This window comes from Vespa mandarinia, chromosome 1 (genome assembly GCF_050613455.1).
Source record: "Vespa mandarinia isolate Hongniang chromosome 1, ASM5061345v1, whole genome shotgun sequence".
NCBI lineage: Eukaryota > Metazoa > Arthropoda > Insecta > Hymenoptera > Vespidae > Vespa > Vespa mandarinia.
In genome coordinates, this window is record NC_140810.1 from 11,383,517 (window position 1) to 11,408,462 (window position 24,946).

At 31.0% G+C, this 24,946-nt stretch overlaps 1 protein-coding gene and 1 long non-coding RNA gene across 8 annotated transcripts in view; one reads left to right on the forward strand and one right to left on the reverse strand.

The window, feature by feature from the left end:
- PH4alphaEFB (prolyl 4-hydroxylase subunit alpha-1) overlaps positions 1-24,946 on the forward strand; it is a 309,837-nt gene that overhangs the window by 245,333 nt on the left and 39,558 nt on the right. For all 7 annotated transcript variants that reach the window (XM_035875411.2, XM_085662100.1, XM_035875407.2 and 4 more), the window contains one exon: positions 17,025-17,225. In XM_035875411.2, the coding sequence (XP_035731304.2) occupies positions 17,035-17,225 (191 nt within the window). In that variant the 5' untranslated portion in view covers positions 17,025-17,034. The remainder of the gene's footprint in view (positions 1-17,024; positions 17,226-24,946) is intronic.
- On the reverse strand, positions 234-2,075 carry LOC146873309 (uncharacterized). Its single transcript, XR_014983151.1, has 3 exons — positions 1,987-2,075; positions 750-1,010; positions 234-371 (listed from the first exon to the last, which is right to left on the reverse strand). It is a non-coding gene; the product is annotated as an uncharacterized LOC146873309 (long non-coding RNA).

Consider the following 24,946-nt stretch of genomic DNA (forward strand, 5'->3'; position numbering starts at 1 on the left):
TACATTATTATATAATAAATAAAGGAAAAATAAAAATATAATAATATTTTAAATTGGGAACGTTTTGACGATTCGATGTTATAATTTTGTGATAAAAGAAAACATCCGATATTTTTCCTCATCTCTGCCATTTTCCCCTTAAGGGGGAAAATAGGTTTAGGATTACGTTATTTAGTAATTTGCATGAATTTTTTTAACAAGAAAAGAATGTATATAATTTATTGAAATTTTGAGAACATTTTATACATATATTCAAATAAAGATTGTAATTTTTCTAAAGTATTTCTTATCTTAAGATATCAGCTGCCTTTCATCAGAGGTCACCATCAAACGTAGCTGTTTGTGTACATTCTGGAGGTCACAGTTTTCATCTGAGATCAATAGGATTTCAAATTTACTATAAGGACATGTCTTTCTTCTATATGAACTTAACTTCCACCAAAAAAATTGAAAATTGCATTTTTTAGAGGTGTTTAAACAAAAAAAGCATAATTTTTTGACATTTTTTAATAACTTTTTTTATAATAAAAAAATACTTTAAACAATGATATTACTCCAAATTTAAGTTCATATAAAGTGTAATTATATAAAGAAACTAACTATCAAGTTTTAAAATGATTGATTAAAAACTTTTTGAGCTAGAGTGTACACAAATTAAAAAAAAAGTCTTTACGAGAAAAACGCACTTGAAAAAAAATTATTAGAAACAACAAATTCAAGCCAGTAATGAATTTATTTAAACTACTTACTGATTAATCAGCGATTTCAGCATCATTCTAGCAATCCTTCTTTTTCATATCCTTCATATAACAATATTGAGGATTAACAATCACATTTTCATTAGTGGCATCCGAAAGTTTGTTTGCGCTGATACTTTCTTTATCCTCGCCACATTTACTTGGTTCACTATTAGAATACTGATTTCCGTGGAAGGATCTTTTACGTGGTCTACTAGTGCGAGTAGAAGTACCATGTTCTTTCTTCGGATATGTTGACATTTTGTCTCCAAACTTGAAACACACGATACGAAGGTCAGTACCAAACTAATATTAAAGTCGACGCTTTGTCAAAACAACGCCAAGACCTTTATTGTGAAAATGAACAAAAGAATATTTGTCGATATTCCTCTCTCTTTCAAATATATTGTAGGCAGTTCATAAATGACTACCTGAATGATCGATCCGTTTTACATGTCCCGCGCTCTGGCACTTAACGATGCTTACTTAACCACTCGTAATATCAGAACGAATTGAAATTTTTATTTGAAACTTTGGGAACATATTTTTAAATAGTTTTACTAACAATTTATGGAATAAAAAAAGAATTCAATTTTTTGAGTCATCTAAACGTATTTCCCCTCTTAATAATATTGTGATGATGATTTTTCAATTTCGTTACTATTATTTTATACATTATACATATATATCTTCGAAACAATCATGTATAACTCGTTTTATTTGTTTTACTCTTATGGCTCTGTGTGTGTATATGTGTGTTTGCGTGCGCGCGTATACATAGGTGATATATATTCCCTTTATAGTCATAGATTGAAACATTTTTTTTTCTTCTTTCTCTTTCTAACAAGGAATAACATCTGCGTGGAAGAATGATTGCGTTTGGTTTAACTAGAAATAGAAGGGTAGGGAGAGAAAGAAAGAGAAAAAGAGAGAGAGAGAGAAAGAGAGAGAGAGAGAGAAAGAGAGAGAGAGAGAGAGAAAGTAGTAGTAGTGTATAGACGACAAAACTACTGCAACCTGGTTCGGTCGTTCAGTTTGTAAACTACGTGTTTACACGCGTCGCGAATACGGACGATGAATTATTCTGGTGCATCCACTTTCACTGTGTGCGTATATGTTTGCGCACACGTGTGTATATATGTATGCATATATGTTTCTCTCTCTTTCTCTTTCTCTTTCTCTTTCTCTTTTTTATCTCTCCTGCAACGTACGAGTGTATTAGTCGAATAAGAGACGAACGCATACAAACCCAAGCGACAGATGGCTCGAATATTTTCGTTGACCAAATTTTTCGGCAGTTTGGCCCGTATGACGATTTTTCAGCGATACCATCGGTGGTACAGCTGGTGATGGCGATGGCAGTGATGGTGCGCGATACTACACGCCTCTGACAGAAAAGAGAACGTTTTTTCTATTTTACGTTCGTTCGTTTACCGGGCTTCGGTCAGTAATTTACTCGCGTCGCGTTCGTCTCGATATATATACCGTGGGTAAACAAAAAACTTGGTGATGTCCTGTATTACTGGTGGGATCAAGAGGAAGAGGAGAAGGGAAAGGGTATTCGAGTTGAAAGAAAACGAAATAAAATGAAAAAATAAAATAAAAAAAAAAATGGAAGGATGATGATTTTAACGAGTGGGAGGAGGAGGAAAGCTGTGATCTCGATCATTTTTGTGTATGTAGTATTTATGTTGTTTTTATGAATATGTAGATATATGTATATTTTTCTTCTCTCTTTCTCTCTCTCTCTCTCTCTCTCTCTCTCTCTCTCTCTCTCTCTCTCTCTCTTTCTCCCTCTCTTTCTCCCTCTTTCATATGTTCATTCTGTCTTTCTATTTCCGTTTATTTGTAAAAATGATTCGAAAAAATCTCATTTCCATCGAGTTGCGTTCCGCTTGCTTTTGTTTACTTTTATACACGGCTGGGGAATGTTAATCAACGCAAAGATTTTCAACAAAAAGAAATTTTATTCCCCCCCTCCCAATATCGTCCTGTAATCGAAAGAAGGGATATTGAAAAAGCATCACGATCTCATGTGAAATAATATTTTTATAAGATTTAATTAACTCTTTATTCCTAACTTTTGTGATCAATTTTCATTGACATTTTTATTATTCAACCCACTGCGAAAAAAAAATCTTGTAAAGATCAAACTTATCTGAAATATATTCGTCTATACAAAATTGTTTAATTAATTATAAATGTTATCATTAATTTATCTGTTAATTATTTGAAATTATTTAATCATGATTATTAATATATATATATGCATATATATAGGTGTGTGTATAAGTATATATTTTTTCACTTTTTTCGAATGAATTCAAGATAACGACATTCAACGAGAGAAATTCAAGAAAGATGCTCCCCCATAAGGATTTAAAAGTTCGATTTTCTTGGAAGTTGAACAATTCTGGCGTAATGCTTTAGTAGAATGCATAAGCATAATCTAAGACGAAATCGGGCGTGCGTTCTCTAGTGCTATTGAAATCGATTCCGACTACTTTCGAGTTTAAGGAAACGGGATTGGCAGAGTGCATTAGTATGTAACTAAATATAGATGAACTAACTGTACGTATGTATGGAACACTTTCCACGGAGTTTAAGTTTAATTGCCGCCAGGTATGCGCCGTGTCTGATTGCTAGTGTAACTTTGTTACTCCTCTCTCTCTCTCTCTCTCTCTCACTCCATACATATATCTCTCTCTCTATATATATATATATACTTTCTTCGTTGTATTCTAAATTTCTCATTGTCTTTGCCTCACAATACAGAAGTTTCGAGTGACCAAGAATTCTACGTCGATACAAATTCCGACATTTCCCGTTAGATGTGCATTCGAACGTAGACCATCGTTCACAAATGCACAACTGCGATCTGACTCTGTAATAAACGGTGTTAACTTCACTTTGATGCATCGATTCTCGCATCGGATCTTCCCTTGAACTCTAATCGGTCCCGTGGATAAAGCCAGAGACGATGGGGTTTGTTCGCAAAATGAATTGTCTTGTAGAGGAACATCATATTGAAATTAGCTTGAAGCACAGAAGTTTAGTGTTGGAGTTTAGGTTAGTTAACAAGTATTTTGAAAAAAGAAAAGGAAAGATATTGGCGATTTCATACACGATTAATCTGTTCTTATTTATGTATCTTTCGTACGAAGAATAAAACTAATTATGAAATAACACGTGGTCATGAATTAGTATTGTAAATAAATTCTCGTGATAAAAATCAAACAATAATATTCAATTTTATTCAAACTAAGAAAGCATTATATATCTTTCGCAATCGTTTTTTTTTTTTTGTTGATTTATTTAATTAGTAAAATCTATCATGTGTAAATTGATAATAATAAATTAAAATAAAGTCATTCACTTTATAATCAATATAAATTATTAAAATTTTTCGATCGTACAATTGTAGTACGATCAATAGTATAATGAAATGATTCAAAAATGTTAAGTAACGATAATTTTCATTCAATTTGCAATAAAAATCGATATTACGAGTTAATTAGCCAATCACATTTAAATTTTTAATCCGATCTGGCTAAACTTTTGAGGTATAAATTTATAGATGCGCATATTCATTAATATTTTTATCTTCTGTAAATGATCCGTATGAATATTTACCTACTTCAGTATTTTTCCTCAAATCCTTTAAACCCTTTTCCAATCGTCCCTTTCCTCCTTTGTTTTAACGATGTACATATGTACTTATGTATTATATAAAAACGTCGAACTATATGGCTGAAACAGCGAAAAGTCGTGTGTCTAATGTCTATGCTACGAGGGCACGTAAACTTTAGCGAAAAAACAAATGAATTCCATTAACGTTATTGTGCCTCTTTGATTCTTTGGCCCATAGGCGCAATAAACGTCGCTATTAAAACGAATTTATCGTGCTTACGCGAGACCATAGACGCAAGATCTCCTACCCTTCGTTTACTCCAACCCTCAACTCTCTACCTTCGACCTTTTGCTTCGACCAGCATCCCTGTATCATTGATTTCTTTTTTTTTTTGTTTTCACCAAGCGCGTTTTTGTTACTTACTTGGAGCCAAGTAATAAAAGATCACTTTTATTTCGACGAACGATTTTTCGTTCGTTTGTTATTTTCAAAGCGATTTCTATTTTATTGGTATATATTACATAATATATACATATATATGCACACACAACACACATACATATATATTTGTGTTTTTCTTTTGATGATACTCGAAATATTGAGATAAAAATGAATAGATGAAAACCTGTAAATGAAAAAGTTACTCATATGTATACGAGTTACGAAAGAGTAATTGATAATAAAAACATCCCATAAAAACGTTTAATATTTCGAGTATAATTATACAAGAATAATTATACAAGAATTTTTCATGCACAAGAAAAATGATGCAAGAAGTGTTAAAAAGGCAATAGAAATCGTTATTTATGAAACTAAAAAAGCGAGAATAATTATTTCGAACTGTAATCCTGATAGTGTAAAAAAGAGAGAAATAGAGAAAGAGAAAGAGAGAGAGAGAAAGAGAGAGAGAGAGAGAGAAAGAAAGTCATCGAAAGTATAATGCGATAAGTAATCTCATTCCGCGCATAAAAAAAAAGAAATCTGTTGAAAAGGATTGTAGAATTGTAGATTTACTTTGTAAAAAAAAGAAAAAGAAAGAAAAGCTTTGAAAAAGATACGAGCTCGTTTTTTTAATATATTCGTTGGGTATTCTTTCTTTTTTAAGATAATATCTCTTAATAATTATTACTTATAGAAAAATATTGTACCTCGTAGATATTAGACAATCGAGCGATTAAAAGATCTGAATAAAAAGGAAAGAGAAGACAAGGAATAATAAAAATTAAAATTTATGCGACACTTATAAAACGAATCGAATCTTGCATTGAAATATTGGCCTCATATATTGAACTTTACAAAAGTGTGAGATTCAAATTTCTCTTGATGGAACATCGAGAAAAATGCCCTTTTCTCTCTTTCCTCTAGTGATTATTATGGAGGCGATGACAAAGTCCTGCAGAATGTCACCAATAACAGAGTCGTTTTAGTTCACAGGAAAAGGTAGCTTTGAAAACGGGCGAGAGCCTCAAAATGGTAATTTCACGGTTTCTCGAGCATTATGCCCGCGGCCAATTTAATTCCGGACGGATGATCGTCTCTCTTTTACTTTCCTCTCAATTGTTCATCCCTTCTTTTCTTTCTCACTACCTTATTCCACCCTTCTCTTTCCCCCTCTTCATTCCTACCACCTATCACTCCCTTTTATCTATCTCTTTTTTGCTTCTCCTTCGTTTGACATCTCTCTCTCTCTCTCTCTCTCTATATATATATATATATATATATATATATATATATATATATATATATATCTATCTATCTATCTATCTATCTATCTATCTATCTATCTCTTCCTCTCCCTCCTGTTGATCTCTTTACTTTGTCCTTTTCCTTCCGTCCTCTTCTCTCTCTCTCTCTCTATATATATATATATGTATACATATATATCCTCCTAGGTGTTTGTCTTTCATTTGCAACACCATCCATTCTTTCTACTTTACATTTCTTTCCTTTTATTATTTCGACCTTTTTGTAGCCTCTTCCAAGCTTCTTGACTTTAACGATCGACTTTTCGATATGTTATACCCTGTCTGTTTTCTCACATAGTAGAAAATAATTGAAACAATCGATTGCTCACGTCATTCTTATTTACGATCGAATCTTATTTTTGTTAATTTTATTTAAAAATAAAAGAAAATTGAAGATATTGATGTAACTACTTATCGTCCCAAAAAGTTTTGAAGCGGATATTCGTGTACTTGATTAAGTATCATACTCTGTTACACCAGTTAAAAATGATAATCATCCTTTTATCTCGCTTGTTATACCGAATATTTTAAGACACCATCTTGATTATAGAAACATACTAACAGTGATCAGTCCCGTTGATTCTCGTTAGAGAAGAGAGTCGAATTTAATACGATACCTTCCTCTCGGAAATTCAGAACAATTACTGGTTTGTGGTGGTACCGTAGCAAACTAATTTCTACCGGTAATTACAAGTGTGGTCGAAAAAGAGAGAGAGGTAGGGAGGGAGGGAGGGAGGGAGATAGAGAGAAAGAGAGAGAGAGACTCTTTGCGAATTGTAGAAAAGGAGAGAGTGAAATAGAAAATAAAGATCAAGGTGGGAGAGAGAGAGAGAGAGAGAGAGAGAGAGAGAGAGAGAGAGAGAGAAATGAAGAGGGAGAAGAGAGAGACGAATTTTGTACAGCTAACTCCTCGGATTTCAGGTTAATTACTGGTTGTGTAATAAAGCTAGAGGCGTTGGATTAACTTTATTGGTAATTAGCCGTCGGTTCGAGGAGGAAACAAAGCTAGCTGTTGCACGACGATGACAACGACGACAATGACGACGACGAGGACGACGAGAAGAACGCGCATTACTGGAAAAGTTTATCGACGAATGGAAAAATGAAAAGTCGCGTTCACTTCGAAGCACTCGATTCGTTCTCAGGCATTCTCGAGTGTGCACACTCTTTCCAGTTGAAAACGCGATTGCTTTCTACTTCGAAGTTCGAACTAACGAGTCCCGACGTATTCTCACCGAACGAATCGAAGCGATCTGATAGGAGTTTAATTAACTTTCAGACGGTATGACACGCGTTAATACCAAGCTCCAAATGGGAGGAAATTTTTCCGATTCGATTGGAAAACTCTCTTGTGTGATTTTCTAAAAGAACTTTTCACTTATATTTAAACGAAGAAACTACTTTTCTTTCATCTTTTATTTTTTTTTTTTTTATTTTTTCATCTAAATTTTCGATTAACTGATAATGATTATTCGATTATCAATTGTACGGTTTGATAATAAGTCATTTTATGATGTGAGATAATAATCAGCTTACAATTCTTTTCGTGCATTCGGAAAATTCTTTTTGTGATTTCTTAAAGGAACTTTTTTCTTTCTCTCTATCTCTATCTCTTTTTTCATTTTTTTTTTTTTTGCAATGAAGACATCAAGTTTCTTTATTAGAATGTTCGATTAATCGGATTATTATGTAGTAATAATCGGTTCTCTGTTATTTCTACATTTTCTTTCATTCACGTGAAATTTTTAAACGAAAAGATAAAGACAATTCCTGAAATATCGATCGGCATATCCAGTAGGAAAGATGATAATATAAGAGATCATGTGAAAAAGATAAGAAACTTTTATCGTTCTGCTGTAGAAAAGAAATTTTTGAGAAGATTTTTCTGATAACTAACAAAAGAGTTCATTCGCAAGGTCTTCGTTGCAAAATACGCACGTTGATAAAATACGCGCTATTAAAGAATGAATCTCAATTTATAAATTATTTTATAAATGAGCAATTAATTTTGATTATTTCAATGACGCGCAAGATCCTCGTCTTCGATAAATTTTATGAGGAACTTAATTTTATTAAGTTTTTACTTACTGCTATCTCTCGTCAACCACTTCAACGAACTTCTTTTCGCTCCTTCTTTTTTTCCTTTTCCTTTTCCTTTTTCTTTTTCTTTTTCTTTTTCTTTTTCTTTTTTTTTCCTTTTCCCTTCTCCATCTTCTTCTTTTTCACTGGTCGACTTAATCGATTCCACGGTTCGTTGACTCGACTTAATTTCACGATCGACAACCGAGACGGTGATCTCATCGACTGTGACTCTTTTCATTTTTTTCTTCGTTTTCTTTTTAAAATTTTTCCTCTTATATTTAAAAATTCATCAATTTTCTCGAAAAATAATATTAATTAAGGTCTCTAATTAACAAAGAAGAAATTTGTATGTACGTGCATCGAACGATTTTTGAACGATGATCAAAAACTCCTTCCTATCATATCAACCCTTCTTCATCATTCCTTTCCCCTATCCTTATTTCAACCCTTCTCTTAACCTCTTCTTCTTTTCTCACGAATGACTTTCTTTTTTATTTCCTATATTTCCAGTGGCATACTCTCAGTAGTACTCATATTCTTCCGGGATGGCGCTTAATTAACGCCACGCATTCAACGAGATTTCCAGTCCCGTCATCCTTTTTCCGGCCGCAATCTTTTGAATTTTGTCTCAAGGGTTTATGCAGAAAAGAAAAAAAAAAAAAAAGAAAAAGAGAAAGAAAGAAAACGGCAAGAGAAAGAGGGGAAAGACTCGTAAAGATTAATTTAATATGTCGGAGAAGCTGCAGTCTTTTCTCTCACCGATTTTTCACCACTCTCAGGCTTCGAACTTTTATTTACTTCTATTCACAAAGATAGTCTCCCCGCGCGATATTATGAAAGAACTTGACTACGATCGGACGGCGATGGAATGTTTAATAAGACGACCGACTTCAATGAAACGGTCGAGATAAAGAAAGTAAAGAAATTATTACGATGAAAGGGCGAATAATTGGGAACTTAACAATTATTAAAGTTACTTATGTAATATATATTTTTAAACTTTTTTATCATATTCAATCCACTTCCGATTTGCTATTAAATGTCAAGTTAACGTATATCTTTTAGAAAATTTTAGTTTACTTCTCTCTCTCTCTCTTTCTCTCACTATCTCTCTCTGTCTCTCTCTGTCCGTCCCTAATTATGCCTTTATAGAGATTTGCTTGAGTAGTAAGTACTTATGTGTAGGAATGATAAAAAAATAAATAGGAGAAAAGGAAAGAATGTAACAAGATGATAGAGACGCGAGCGAGGCGAAATAAACAAAATATAAGCGTTAGAAGACTATTGATATTGAGGAAAAAACAAAATAAACGACAATCGAAATTAGATGCGTGAAGGTAGAGAAGCTCTTAAGAAGCTCTGTTCATTATTTCTTGTTTTTTAATGGTTTACGCCATCACTGAGAATATGCATAATTCTTAATCGACTTTTGATGAACAATGTTTCATTTTAGAAACGAAGGTTTAATCTAAAGCGTATTGGTTTCAAAATTTTGAAAAAACTTTTTTTCTTCGAAAAAAGAAATTGTGTTAAAAAATGATATTTTTATGCACGAATAAGAACTTTTTTTAAAATTTGAAACTAATACGCTGTAGATGAAACTTTCATTTTTAAAATGAGACTACGTTCATTAAAATTGGTTAAAAGTTACTTCTGTTCTCATTGACGGCGTAAATGTTGTTTTCGACATTTTTCTCAAAGAAAAAGTTCAGTACTGTGGCGCCTCTCAAAATTTGCGGAAAAAGAGATGAAGTTCGTACTCCTACTACTGATTTTCATATCATGCTTGAATGATGTATGTTTAATGTCCGTGAAGTAGCGATTATCTGTTTGGTTGGTGTGTAAATAACTGATACTCAAATGTTTTGAATATTTCCGAATGCAAGACAATGCTCGCACGGGGAAGCTACGGTAACTTACTCGATCATTTTAATGAACTTAATGAGTCCAGATGATTCTATGGCAAAAATAAAAAAAATACATGTTCAGTCATTTATATCATGAGATTTGAATTTATAAATTATTGTTAAATTTTGGAAAAATTTATAATTTCTTTTAGATTTTATATACTAAAAAATAGAGATTCTATAATGAATGTGTATCACATCGGCAACCATCTAGATTCGTAATTCAGGAAATCTCGAGGCTAAATGATTCCAGTGTTTTTTTTATTGTATCGATATAATAAAAAATAATGAACTAATTTATTCATTTTCTCCTTATTTCATAATTTAGTAAAATATTATTATCCAATCTCTTATATTTATATCACTGATGGCTGACATGAATTTCGCGGTGACCTATGCTAGATAGGACTCAATAGCAGTATAATTTTGTTTAATGACAAATCCACATGAATTATACACATTTATTGATTATTTTTTCAATAAAATATAATTTAAAATATAATTAGTGAACATATATATTATGTATTACTTTCAATAAAGATTAAAAGAGAAGTACATTTCCACATTATCTACGAGATTTTTCTCTTAGCGTTATTTTGTTATGGTTACCTCTGTAGGAGTTCACTTCATATTATTAGTATTACTATTACTATTACTGTTACTATTACTATTACTATTACTATTACCATTACTATAATAATAATATCTAATATAATGATATAGTAATAAGAACAATAATAATAAGAAACAGAAAAATATATTATATGCATCATGACACATGATAACTGTAATTTATGATAATAAAAGAAGAAAAAATGTATCATTTTACGTGGTAGTTTGACTCGTAAATTCTCAACAAATCGTGTCCTTGATAATTTCGACATATGATTGTCCATCTAATACAAATGATATATGAAGAAAAGTACAAAATGCTTTTTTTTGTTTTCGTTCGTTATCATTTCTCTTTTTCTTACTAACTTATGATCGTTATGCATTTGTTTTCACATTATTTCTTACTCACGATTAGTTGAAGTTAATTGTCTTTACTATTATAATATAAAATTTATTAAATAATATCTATATGTATATAAATAATATTTAAGAATATTTTTATTATTATTATTACATTATATTATATCATTATTATTATTATTATTATTATTATTATTATTATTATTATTATTATTATTGTTATCAGTAGTAGTAGTAATAGTAGTAGTAGTAATAATTGAAATAGTATAGAGTAGACTAGTTCTACAGGGACAATCACGTAAAAAAAATAGCGCTGGATGTTCTACTTCATAAGTAGTGTAGAAATGAACTTATGTTTTAATTTGTATTAAATTTTTTTTTTTTTTAATTTGTATTAAAATATATAATATATAAGTATTCATTAATTATTTTTAAGAAAATATTGAACAAATTCTTATTTTTGTCACAGATTTATATACTGATTGTTATATGTATCAATTATATTTATTATTTTCTATGCATTTATCGTAAAACAAATGCATACCGACGTCATATCTAACACGAATCACTGCGAGATGCACGCTACCATCAAAGGAAGATGTACATATGAGAGACTGAAAAGTGTGAGTTTACAGTATATTAACACTATTTATTCTACTCACATAAAACCGTTTATTATGTACGCGTCCGAGGGAAATAACAAACACAAGTTTATACATCGATATGATAAATGCATAATAGAGAAAGCATTCCCCGTTTGTATTCGTAGTTTATATTTTGTCCATACCTGTCGCTGAAATTACACATGCTTTGAACAAAAGGTTCTTAACAGTCTTAAACCCTTTGATTTTGTTTCTTTTAATTAAATCTGTTGTTACTTAATCCTCAATAGCATCCTGTAATTTTGAAGTTACGTACTTAAGTGTGTGTATATGTATATTTATATACGTATTTATATTAATATATATTGATAAATATATTGGTATATGTCGATATATATATGTATGATATATAGATATAGATATATATTGATATATATATATATATATATATATATATATATATCAATATACTTTTCAATGCAATGCTCATGAATACACACAGTTACCAGGACAAAGGACAACACATGAGATTATTTAAATATTTCGGACGTATTATCCTCATATGTTTAGAACCAATAAGAATACTGCTTTATCTTTCCAGATACTTTTTATTGAAACTCTTCCCTTTTCATTTCCCTTTCCTAATTCATTATTGCCTTCCCGGATACTTCGAGAGAAATCAAAAGTTAGTTGCATCAAATGAAACAAGCATATCACGACAACTGTATCTCATTTCTTCGAAATACATTGTTATAATTTCAATTCGCAAAGTATTCTTTATCGTGCATTTACCTTACAACTGGAGCTCCACGGGATCCTTCAAAGAAATTGCTTTCTCCCATTAATTTGCGGGAACGCGGCGAGTGGTATTTTGGTGAGAACCTTCAATAGCTTTCGAGCCTTATGCCGCCGCTCTTATTTATCGCGACCAGTGGATCTACGACTCTGATATTTAGGAAGAAACGGGAATAGGTCCTTCATGCGAATTGACCATCATCGTTGGTTCGGTGCGAGAAGCGCATCTGAACGCGTTCTGGTAGTTGCCCTCTTCATTTCCGCATTATCTATGGCGTAGAACTCACAGCATTATATTTGTTGTCATTTTGCCTGTAGTCCACTTTATATCATTATATTATCGTTCTGTTACTATAACTATAATAGTATAATAATAATAAGAAAAAGAAGAAGAAGAAGTAATTGTAGAAAAAGAAATTGTTAAGTATTATATACATGATCTAAATTCTACATTGATAAAATTCTATAATACTAAATCTAAAATTCTAAAATACATTTTAACAATGTAAAATGTATATGTAGAAATAGAGTATAATTAATATTGAAATTAATAATTATACAATTGTTTAATTAATTGAAAAGTTTAATTAAGTATTTGCAAGCAAATATTATAAATAAAATAAGTATAACTAAATTTGATAGTTTTCGAATTAGTATATTTTCCATTTCAACGAATAAACATCGAAGTTCTATCTTTTCATAATGTGAAACTTAAATAATTTATACATTCGATTATTTTACATTCATTTGAACAATTTATAATTTACATGGATATTATTAATTTATTATTTAATATTATTAATTATTATTAATATATTTGTTTACATTTCACAATCCATAAGACGCGTTAATAATAAGATAATTTTAATTTAATATTTCGATATGTTTAAATCTCGAACTTGACTGTCATTGACTGTATTTAATGATAACAAAAACGAACGTTCGATCGACTTTGATTATTGATTATTGATTTTTTTGCATTTCGACAAATAAATATCGAAATTCTCTCTTTTCGTACGACTAAGTTTAAATAATTTATACTTTCAATTATTAGAGTCTATTTTGAGCTTCCGCGCTTGCATTTGTAGTTTATATTATATCCATACGTGTCACTGAAGCCATGCATGCTTCGGAGTACATATGTACATATAATATCTTCCTTACATATATGTATGTACTATATATATTTATGTATAAAAAAGTTATCCAAATTATACTACTTAAGATATTTTATGTTGTAGTATAAATTTCTTAACATATTATGTTAATTTTATGACTTTATTTTTTAAAGAGATTTATTATAATTTATTCAATCTTTTCACAAGAAGGAATTAATGTGTCGTAAGTATTTTCAAAACATACAGATATATGATTTAGATAAAAATAATTATATTTGAGAATAGAAACGTTACTGTATCGTAGACTAATACATTTCACAACGAACATTATTAGAAGTTGATAAGAGAATTTTTAATTTTTCGCCAAGCTCTTTAATCATATTAATTTATTTAAAAAAATATGTATCTACGTTGTATAGGAAATATAATCCAAAATATATAAGATATTGTAAAACGTTTTAAATTGATAAATATCCTTTTCTTTCTTTTCTTTTTTTTTCATCTTTCATTAATATTTTAATTCAAATTCAATTCCCCTTTTTCCCCTTTTCTTTTTTTCACATGACGAGTATATCCGTGGTAAAATAAGAAAGAAAAAAAGGAAAAAATAAGATTGCTATCTCTTCATGACGAGTATACTCGTTAAACACAATTTAATTATTATATGTATTATTCATCAATATAAATCAAACATAATTTAATATCAATAACATCTGAAAAAATAAAACAGGAGTCTATCTGCCTTGAGCAAAAGCACTTTCGCGTCATACTTATGAAGAATTCATATGCAAAGCGGAATTTTCTTTGCGTTCTTTTTTTCGAAACGCTTTTAGAACACTGGGAATGCAAAAAAGTCGAGAAGATCGAACAAAAGAAGAAGAACGAACTTGAGGAAAATACCCCTTCCCTTCCACTTCTCTCATCGAATCCTTTCTATAAAAAGGTGCTCTTTTGCTAATCTTAATTAACATCCGTTCCTTTTTAAGAAACACGCTTCCTTTTCTTCGTCATATTTTTCTCGTACGAGACGTTTCTCTATTTACTCCTTCTCTCTCTCTCTCTCTCTCTCTCTCTCTTTCTCTCTCTCTCTCTCTCTCTCTCTTTCTCTCTCTCTCTCTCTCTCTCTCTCTCTCTCTCTCTCTCTCTCTCTTGCTCTATCAGTCATTCATTCGTATATTTCTTTCTCTCTGTTCATTCACTCTTCTTTCTTTCTCATTCTATTTCTTTCTGTTTGTCTGTCTCTCTTTCTTTATCTTTACAAACCCATCCCAACGGGGCTTGAGCTCGAGCTTTTGAACTTTCGAGTACTCTCAAAGAAGATGGAGGTAAACTACCGGTGAGTAGTAGTAGTCAATGGATGAAAAGGTGCCGCTTCTGTGTTTCCATTCGTTTTACTGCAGACTTTACGATCTTTACGACTACGTGACGAAATAAATCGTCGATCTATTAGGTGTAACTTGGATACCCATTGCCATCTTTAAACCTCGTATTCTGTTAAGTTTTCTAGTGTAAACCTCCTCCCTTTCATCCCCCACGATCACCTTCTCTTAACTGACTCCAAGAAAATGTTTTTCTATCGGCCGGGTGTACATTTTTGAAATTCATGATCTCTATGTCATTCGTTGATATTGTTTTATTAGCGTTATTAATAAACGGCGTATATTGATCATTAACCTTCTGACTTTTTATGCTACGTTCAATCAATTACGAAACCTTTTTAACTATCGTTTCTTCTCCTTTTTTAGTTCATATTATTCTCACTGAAGATTAAAAGTATGAGGGCAGTTTTATTTTTCTTCTTTCTCTTCTTTTCTTTTTTTTCCTTTCTTGTCTTTAGTAATTTTATTTGTTATAATCGAATTGCCTTGCATTAAATGGGATGAGAAGCTTTAATAACTTTTAAAAAGTATCACCCTGTATATATATATATATATATATATATATATATATATATATATCGTGACATCGGTTGTGTATAGAAAGAGATACAGATGGTCCCGTGGAAACTTGATTAGAGAAATTTCTTTAATTTGTGACCGGAGGCGTCCTGCTCCAAAGATAAAGTACTTTTAAAAAGAATCTGTTCGAAAAGTTTAGTATCACGTTAAAGGAAACAAATAAGTTTAGTTACTAAGTCTTCTTCTTTTTCTTTCGAAGTTCATCGTTCGATCTTTTACTTTTAAACCAAATTGAGAATTTGGCAGAAAATTTGGTAGGATAATTTGTAGGATGATTTAATTTGCCTGCCGTCATCGATAATTTTTAGTTCCACTAAAATATCGACTATCAATTAAAGTTTATTTTATTAATGAAATACTACTCAAACATACATATCTATAAATAAATATATGTATACTTATGCATATACATACACATACATATATTCATATATATGTACATTCATGATTAAGAGAAAAGGTTTCCACGGACGGTTATATAATCGTCCTAGATAAATAGACATTTTTAATAATAATCTTTACTTAAAACGCACAAATTTGGTTCGTTAATATTTCGTCGCAAAGAAAAAAAAACGATTAAACTACTTTTAATTATGATTGGTTATTTATTCGAACAGTATTCTTAAACATTCTGGCTATATTTGAAATAAATAGTCAGTATTTGTAATAAAATATCATGTTTGTAATATATTATAGATGACGCAAATCTGACACTTAATTATTTGTACTAATCAAACTATTCATATAGATTGATCATTTATTTTACAAAGTTCTCACTATTAATTAACTATTAATAAAATTAGTGATCGAATAAATAAAAATGCTTAATTAATCATCTATTTACTATTACTCTATTTCCCTATTAAATATTTTTTCAAAATCTAATTATCGATAAATAAGATATGTGAAAGTACTATTACTAAATGATATTAGAGAAATTAATAAAAAAAAATATTTCAAATTGGTAAAAAATATATATCTTGAACGGCGGCACGTAAGTTTTTATAGTCCATATCGAATGATCCATGCAACTATATCAATCTTATTCGAACATTCGTTCAAATCAAAACGACTTGAAGCTCATGGACTTTTTGACGAGAGGCGGGAGGGAGCAAAACGGCGGACGGTCAACAGTTTTTCTTCGAGGAAGATTAAAAGCGGTCGGCCATGAGCGTTCGAATGGACCGTTGAACATTTTTTCGCCTCGCGTACGTGATTAATTGGTGCTCATCCATCTTCATTCTATTGTCGTTAGTGCTGTGGTTTCTCTTTCTCTCTTTCTCTCTCTCTCTCTCTTTCTTTTTTCGCTCTATCAAAGGAAATAAAAAAATGAAGAGAACGAAAGGAAAAGCAGTTATCGGTTACGATTAATTCCGGTAAAGAGAAAATATTTATTGGAATAAAAAAAACTGGTAATGGAGATTTTTGGTATAATTAAAACTAATTTTCTCTTTCTTCTTTCTTGATATTTTTAAAGAGTGTCAAAGATGACGAGGCTCGGAGTGATGCTGGTTGTTGTGGAAGCCATTCTGATGACTACATTCTTTATCAGTTCAACGGCTGAACTTTATACAGCATTGGCAGATATGGAAGAACTTTTGGAAACCGAATCGGTTCTTATAGACACTCTCAATGGATACATAAAAGCTCAGGAGCAACGATTGGCTACTCTAAGAAAGTAAGTCTTACTCGTAGATATTCTTTTTTATTTATTTATTTATTTTGGTTATTTAACTCTTTGATTACGGCAAACTTTGAGACATACCAACCGTACTATATGATAGTAATTCAGTTGCGATTTATACCGAGAACGGCGTCCATTTTTGAGAAAGTATATTGAACAATTAAAACACTGAATTCCATTACATTAAACAAATATTATTTATTTGTTCGTATTCTGCATTAAACTGCAGAATAATTAATGCACCTAATAAAAATTCAACATTGACTTTAAGCTTCTTTCACGATATATCTAATAATCTACTAAAGTGTTAAAGTAAGTTAAGCGTCTATATGTGCCTACAATATCATAAGATATTTTTTTAAACGCTTAAGAAAGAGAAGCGCGTTTTTTTACAGTATCACAAGTGCAAATTTATTAAGCACGCTTAGATGCCAGTCAAAGGATTAATACTTTTAATATAATCTTGCACAAAATCGATATATCGCGATTCATTGGTGATAATAATTTGCGAGAATATTAAAAATAATAACATCAAATATGACCAAACGCCTAAAACGTGTAATCCAAAATAAAAGGACTATTTAACGAAATATTGACATTGCATTTATTCTACATAAAAGAGAAAAAAGTAAAAAATATTAATTTCCGATAAGTATCCGAATACTACTTTTGTCATGTAATAATTAAACATGATTTCGATTTATTTACATTACGTTATATGAACATTTAATAAACTAACAATATGTAATTTTAAAATATGTTTCATAAGAGAAAAAGGGTTCAATCAAATTCTTTCATAATTAATTCAGATAGATTAATAAAAATATTTTCTTAACGTTCGAATATTTTTGACAGTAACCCATACTTTATTATGGAACTACTACTTGTATTTCATGTATTCTACGAATGAATTTTGCAGATTGTGAAAGTTTTGTCTGCTTTTTATCGATCAGAATATATAAGAGTATTTCATTTCCATCTAATTATTCTACGCCAATATAATCACATCGAACTAAGTTTCTTCTGACGTAAAAATCACATCATATTTTCCCAGCAAATATTACTCCAATAGAAGCAAAAGAAAGGAACAAACTATTAATTATTCGTCATTGCTTCGTTTGTTATGACTGCAATGATCGAAACATTTTTTGCTGTATACTAATCAAGTCCATAAAGTAACCAGTTTTTAATTAAGTTTGTTGTACAGTTAAATATGATTCGTTGTAATTTCTGCGTGTTGGTTTATTCCACTTTTAATTTTGTGAATTTTCCTGTCGGAATATTTCTGTCGAACATTTTTGTAAAAAGTTAAAATAATGTTAAATTTCATATAAAGAGAAAGTCACTTCGTAATAATAACAATAACAATAATGATAACGTTTATATAATAATAATATAACAATAATAAAAGAGTAAAAATAATAACGACAGTTATGATCAGATATGTTGATAACGATAATAGTAGTAGAAGTGTATATGTAGTACTAGAAGTACGTGAAAATGTAACGTTTACAATTTTCAATCAAAATATTTGATATCGTAACCGTGATATTTTTACAGCATCGGATCGTAATGTCGCTACTTTCTTACGTGATATCTGTATAGATACGTTTGTAATATTATTCCTAGGACTAACATATATACGCGAGATCGAGAAGTCGTCTTTCTTGGATTTTATCGTGAAAAGTAAAAAGGGAGAGAGAGAGAGAGAGAGAGAGAGAGTTCTAAGTTCGAAAGATCGGCATAATATTATTTCAATAAAATTAGATATATATTATATACTTTCGGAGAGAAATAATATATCTCGGGCAGATATTAAAATAATGTTTCAAAAAAATGAACTAAATATATTCTTTATCTCTTCTTATCAATAAAAAAATTCTTAATTTTGTTTTAATATAACTTCCTCTATGCAAACACACACACACACGTATATATATATATATATATATATATATATATATATATATTTGATAGCTATATTTTTTAATAATCTATCGCTATAAAAAAATTATTAGATCATATCCGAAATTGTTAATGTTCCCTTCTGTTTTTTTAATACCTAAGTAATACTATAACTTTATATATATATATATAATGTTATTATACTATAACATTATATAACCTTTTGTTTGTCTGTAGAAACTGAAGATAAAATTTAGTTATAGAGGTTTAAAGATCTGTTCACTTTAATTGCATAATTTACGAAACAAAAAGAAAAAAAATTATTCTCCACGGAATAGACCCAAGGCGATATCATTCGTAACAGATAGACATTTATTTATTTTTTCTTTTTTTTTTCTTTTCTTTTGAAGACTCCCGGTTTTCAAAAGACGTTGGTCAGATCGCAATCTTAACGTTTATCATCCCGCAATCCTTACTCAACCTTTCTTTTTTCCTCCCTTCCTTTTCTGTTCACCGTGGTGATCTGAGAATGGTCAGAGATATTGGTATCGAGTCGGGCAGCGTGCCAAATCACACCCTAGGGAAGGTGAAAAGAGAAGGAAAAGAGGGATAAAAGGGAGCATGGAAGAAGGTGACAAAAGTGTCGCACTTTCCCTTCTCGACCTTGTTGCAAAGTAAGCAGAATGAGAAAGGTATGGTTGGTGAATCGAACCTTATGTCACAGTAAAAACTCTCTTTCTCTCTCTCTCTCTCTCTCTCTCTCTTTATCTATCTATCTTTATCTCTATCTCTCCCTCTCTCTTTCCTTCTCTCTTTTTATCTTACTTTTCTCCCTCACTCCATCCTCTCAATCTGTTTATTTTATATTATCAATATGTTCATTTTCTTTTTTACACTTTAGGTAGTTTGTTCGATAGATAAATGTAACGCGAAAACGATTATTCTTTCAAAAATAAAACGTGTACAAGGAATTAACGTTGATAAAAGAAGAATTTAAATTGGAATATCTAGTCGCAGATTAAAAAAAAAGAAAAAGGAAGATTTTTTAATTAAAATAATGTAATAGTAAGATCAGAAAAAAAACTTACGTACATAAGTACATAGTTTCGATAAAAACAATTAACTATAGTATATTTACATACATAATGTATATTAATATTCATGTAACATAGATAAAAAGAAAAATTTTGCCTCCAGGATAGTAGAGATTTCTTCTTCAATATGTTGCCAATGCTATCTAAAGTTCCATTTTTTCTATCTAACACATATCGACGTGCCATGGGAGACACTTTTGCACGAAACGATATATATATATAGAAAGAGAGAGAGAGAGAGAGAGAGAGAGAGAGAGAGAAAGAGAAAAAGAGAGAGAGAGAGAGAGAGAGAGAGACAAAGAGAGGTGGAGAGACGGACAGACGGACAGTGAAAGATAGACGAAACTCCGATTTTCTCGCAATATTTTCGGTCCCTTCGGAAGATTTTTCGCATATTAGCATATAGATGGAAATTGAAAAGTCGTTTATGGAAAAACGAAGCAGTGACGCGGCTAAAAAAAAAATTGCGCGTGTGAATGCGAACGAGAAAGAGAAAGAGGAAAAGGAAAGAAAAGAATCGACAGAGAGAAAGAGAGAAAAAGAGAGAGTTTTAGATAGAAAGATAGAAGTTTTTAACTTTTGCAGGTACAATTTCTGTTAGCGAACGAATGAGGGTTGTTCGAACAAGAGAAGCTTTCACGCGGTTTCATGGCCAATCCTCCCTTTGCGTTCGATCCTTCTCCGCAACCCCTCTCCACGTTGGCTATTCAGAGTTCGCTGATCGGTGGATGTGCCACGTGACCACAAGATTGCGTGCCGATAGATTTGTTCAGGACTCTGCCTTTGTTACCATTCATCGAGCGACGATCCTTGAATAAATGCTACCTTATTACGTGGATCGTTCTGTGGTCGCTGTCGGGATTTTGCACCTATAAATGCACGTGCCGTGCAACGATTTCGTGCGGAATAAACGAACGTAGATAACGAGTTGGGAATGGGTGGGAGTGGGAGTAAGGAACTAAAGACGATAAAAGTGTCTTATATCCGAGTAGTTAACTTTCAAGTAAATTATATTTTCGATGTATCTTACATACTTGATATACATCATGTATGTAAATATACTTTAATTGTTTTTATCGAAATAACTTTAAGTTATAAAATATGAATAGGAATATCAAGATTAGATTTCTTTTTTTATTTACATTAAACTTATATCTATATTTAATACAAGTGCTGGGAAGGATATCGATAGATATCTTTCCAAAGAAATTTCACTATTTATAAGGACTTTCTTCTATTAGTTAATTTGTTAACAGTATCTTTGTAAATTTTATGGAAATAATAACTGCAATTACATTTTGATTAGAAAAATCTTTAGGAAAATAAATTCCTTTCACTTGAAATTCTCATCCTATATTACGTTTACGTAAGGATTTCGTAGAAGTGGACTGGAATGTTCTTACGTTCGTGTATCATTACGTTTTTTATTATAGGTATTTATTACGAGCTCTTTGTAACGTCCGACAAATTCTTCGAAGAAACAATTAGTTTTACATTACATCGCGGGACAAAAGACACGAACAGTCAGGAGAAAAAATCAAAACTGTAATAAATATCGATTAGACATTAAACTTACTGTGTTGATTTAACTCTGCATGTATACTTCTTTTTTTTTTTCATTATCCTACATGTCAATATATTTTATTAAAATTATAAAGAGTTATTATCATCAATCATAAGAAAAGTATCATTGTCCAAATTTTAATAGAAAATATTAAATTCGAAGGCACGACGTGTTTGCGGATACAGAAACGCGAGGTTAAACGTCGATTTGAACGCTTTCAAGATGCGTTGTCGATACGAATGTCGAGTCGAATATTTTACAAGCCGTACGTGCGATTCATACATACGTATATACACAATGATGTACATTAACGATTGTATTTGCGTAGTACAAGCAAATTCCACACATACAGTGGTATGGTTTCCACGTGATTCGATTACAATTGGTGAACTTCGAATGACCATAGAGTAAAGAAGAACACACACTCTCTCTCTCTTTCTCTCTCTCTCTTTCTTTCTATCTCTTTCTCTCTCTCATTTTTTTTTTTTGTTATTTCATTTTAGGACTGAAGGTACAAAAAAAGATTTTACGTTGTCATCACCCACATGAATATTTTCATGCATTTGGACTTCCCTTTATTGTCCCTTTTAGTTTTCTTACCTTTCCTTTATATCCTTTCCTATTTTTACTATAGCTTTCATTTGCATGAATTCGTGTAATCACAGTCTCGAAATCAAGAAAAAGTTCTTCAACGAGGAAGTCCTCTTTTAAACTCTTTCCTGTGTTCAAAATTTTCCTTCTTTTTAGCATTAATCGGACGAAGAAGGATAGTAAGCTTCCTTTGAAATTAAAGGAGTAATTTGAAAGGAAAGAAAAAATAGCGTTTCTTTTAAGATTGAGAAAATCGTCCTTAGAAATGTGAGGATTCTTATTGGATATTCAAATAATAAATAATCATAATCGTTTTACTCAATCATTAACAAATTAAACAAAAGGATGACACATTGTACATTAATTAATTGCTATTTCTGAAATAATAAAAAAGGAAAATTAAGAAGTTTTTGTGTATCTCATCCTTCGAATTTTCTCTATTTATTCTAATAAAAGTATAAGAAAAATGGCAACAATGAAAAATGGTAACAATAGGATAGAGAGAGAGAGAGAGAGAGAGAGGGGAGAGAGAGAGAGAGAGAGAGAATGATGACAAGTACATCATCGCATTTAGGCACACAAGCGGTTCACGTACAAACACATCTAGTGTTAGAGTATATCTAGAGAGAAGCTAGGGTGGGGAAAGCTTTGGCATTGTTGGTTCAAAGGCAGCAAGAGCACGCGCACGTGTAACTCGTGTTACTCGCGTGCACTTCTCAACATATAGGTATCTATAGGTATGTATGAATATATGTATATGGTATAATACGTGCTGCACATCTTCGATGCTAGGAACGTCGACTCTCTAAAGAGAATGAGGTAGAGGGAGAGATCGCATCAGACACGTAATCCCAAGCCGCACCTTGTCTCCCGATCCGACCTACTTAACCGGTATTATGTTTCTACATATCAAAGTACTATTAGCGACTACTTGCCCAATTGGATTTCTCTCTCTCTCTCCCCCTCTCTCCCCCTCTCTCTCTCTCTGTATGTATATGTATATATATATATATATGTGTGTGTGTGTGTGTGTATCAACTATCTATCTAATAATATATATGTATCTAAGTATATGGATATTGATCAATATATATATATATATATATATATATATATATATATTATATCTATATACATATGCATTTATATGCATATGAGCATATAATATAGGTTATGATAAGAACTATATAATATATATATATATATATATATATATATATATATATATAAGAGGTATATATATATGACTTTACCGTACTGTATTATCTGTTTCCGATGCTTTTATGATGCCATGTCGTGTATTGCCCCAATTTCTGGCTAAAGACATCCTTTAACATCGACCATAGTGTGCACTTCTGCTTCTCTGTTTAATCCTTTGTAAATTGTAAATCTGTTAAGGATTATGATGATCCTAATATAGAAGTTATATCAATAAATCGAGCTTTTATATAACGATTTTAAAAAAGCTTTATTTTGTTAAGACGTGATCTTTATCGTTTCGTTGTCAAGTTAATTTGTTTTCTTTTTCTTTTTTTTTGTTTTATTTTTTAAATAATGAAAATAAGACAAATACTTAGTATCAATAGTTTCGATGGATAGTTTGGAATGAATAGTTCGAATTTGTAATTCGAAACCAATAGTTTGGCTCGGTCAGTTTGTATTACAGACTGATCCGAGATTTTGCGGGTTTCAGGGTTTAACACTTAACGTTACCACGAGAAAGCATCGACTGAACTAAAGTTCGTAATTTTAGTTTCAGAGAAACTATTTACAATGTCGATTCGAACTTCCCATCATTCATTTGAACATCCATGGTATCCTTTTGTTTTTAACAGAATCGTGTTACTTCTTTGGTTTCATAGATTCACGAAATCCTTTTCCATCAATAAATAGATGTATGTAAATAAAAACGATTTAATATCATTGTAAATTTCGCAACGTGCGTGGATTACAATTATACAAAAAAAAAAAAGAAAAAACAATAATTGATCGATCGATCGGTTTGAAATAATCGAGAAGTATTTATCGTTAACGAATGAAAAGGATTTCTCATTCGAAAGTTAAGTAATTCTATCGGAAATCGATCTTTAACAATCTGCAGTGATCCACTAGCAAATTCAAACGTTCGTACGTGAAAATAAATGGAAAAATAAAAAAATTCGATGATCATGGAATTCGATAATCGTAACACGGTACATGTAAAAAAAATTCATTAATGTTTCGACTATTGTTAGCTCATGTATCAACGAGGTATACTATGTAATTCTTTAATGTAACGATAGAAAGAAAGAAAAAGAAAAGAAAAATGAGTAAAATACGTTTTAAAAATCATGCAATTCGAAGTCGATTTCGAACACTCGCGCTTAAATTTACCGGCTTGTTCGTTTTACATAGGCATCCTGATTAAATTTACCGCTCGAATTTATTCTCTCTCTCTCTCTCTCTCTCTCTTTCTCGTTCTTTCTATCTTTTTCTCATTCTCTCTTTCGTTCGTATGAGAGAGAAAACAAAATCATTCGTTACGGTCGTTCCACGGCTTGTCAAACGCTTGTCACACGTCT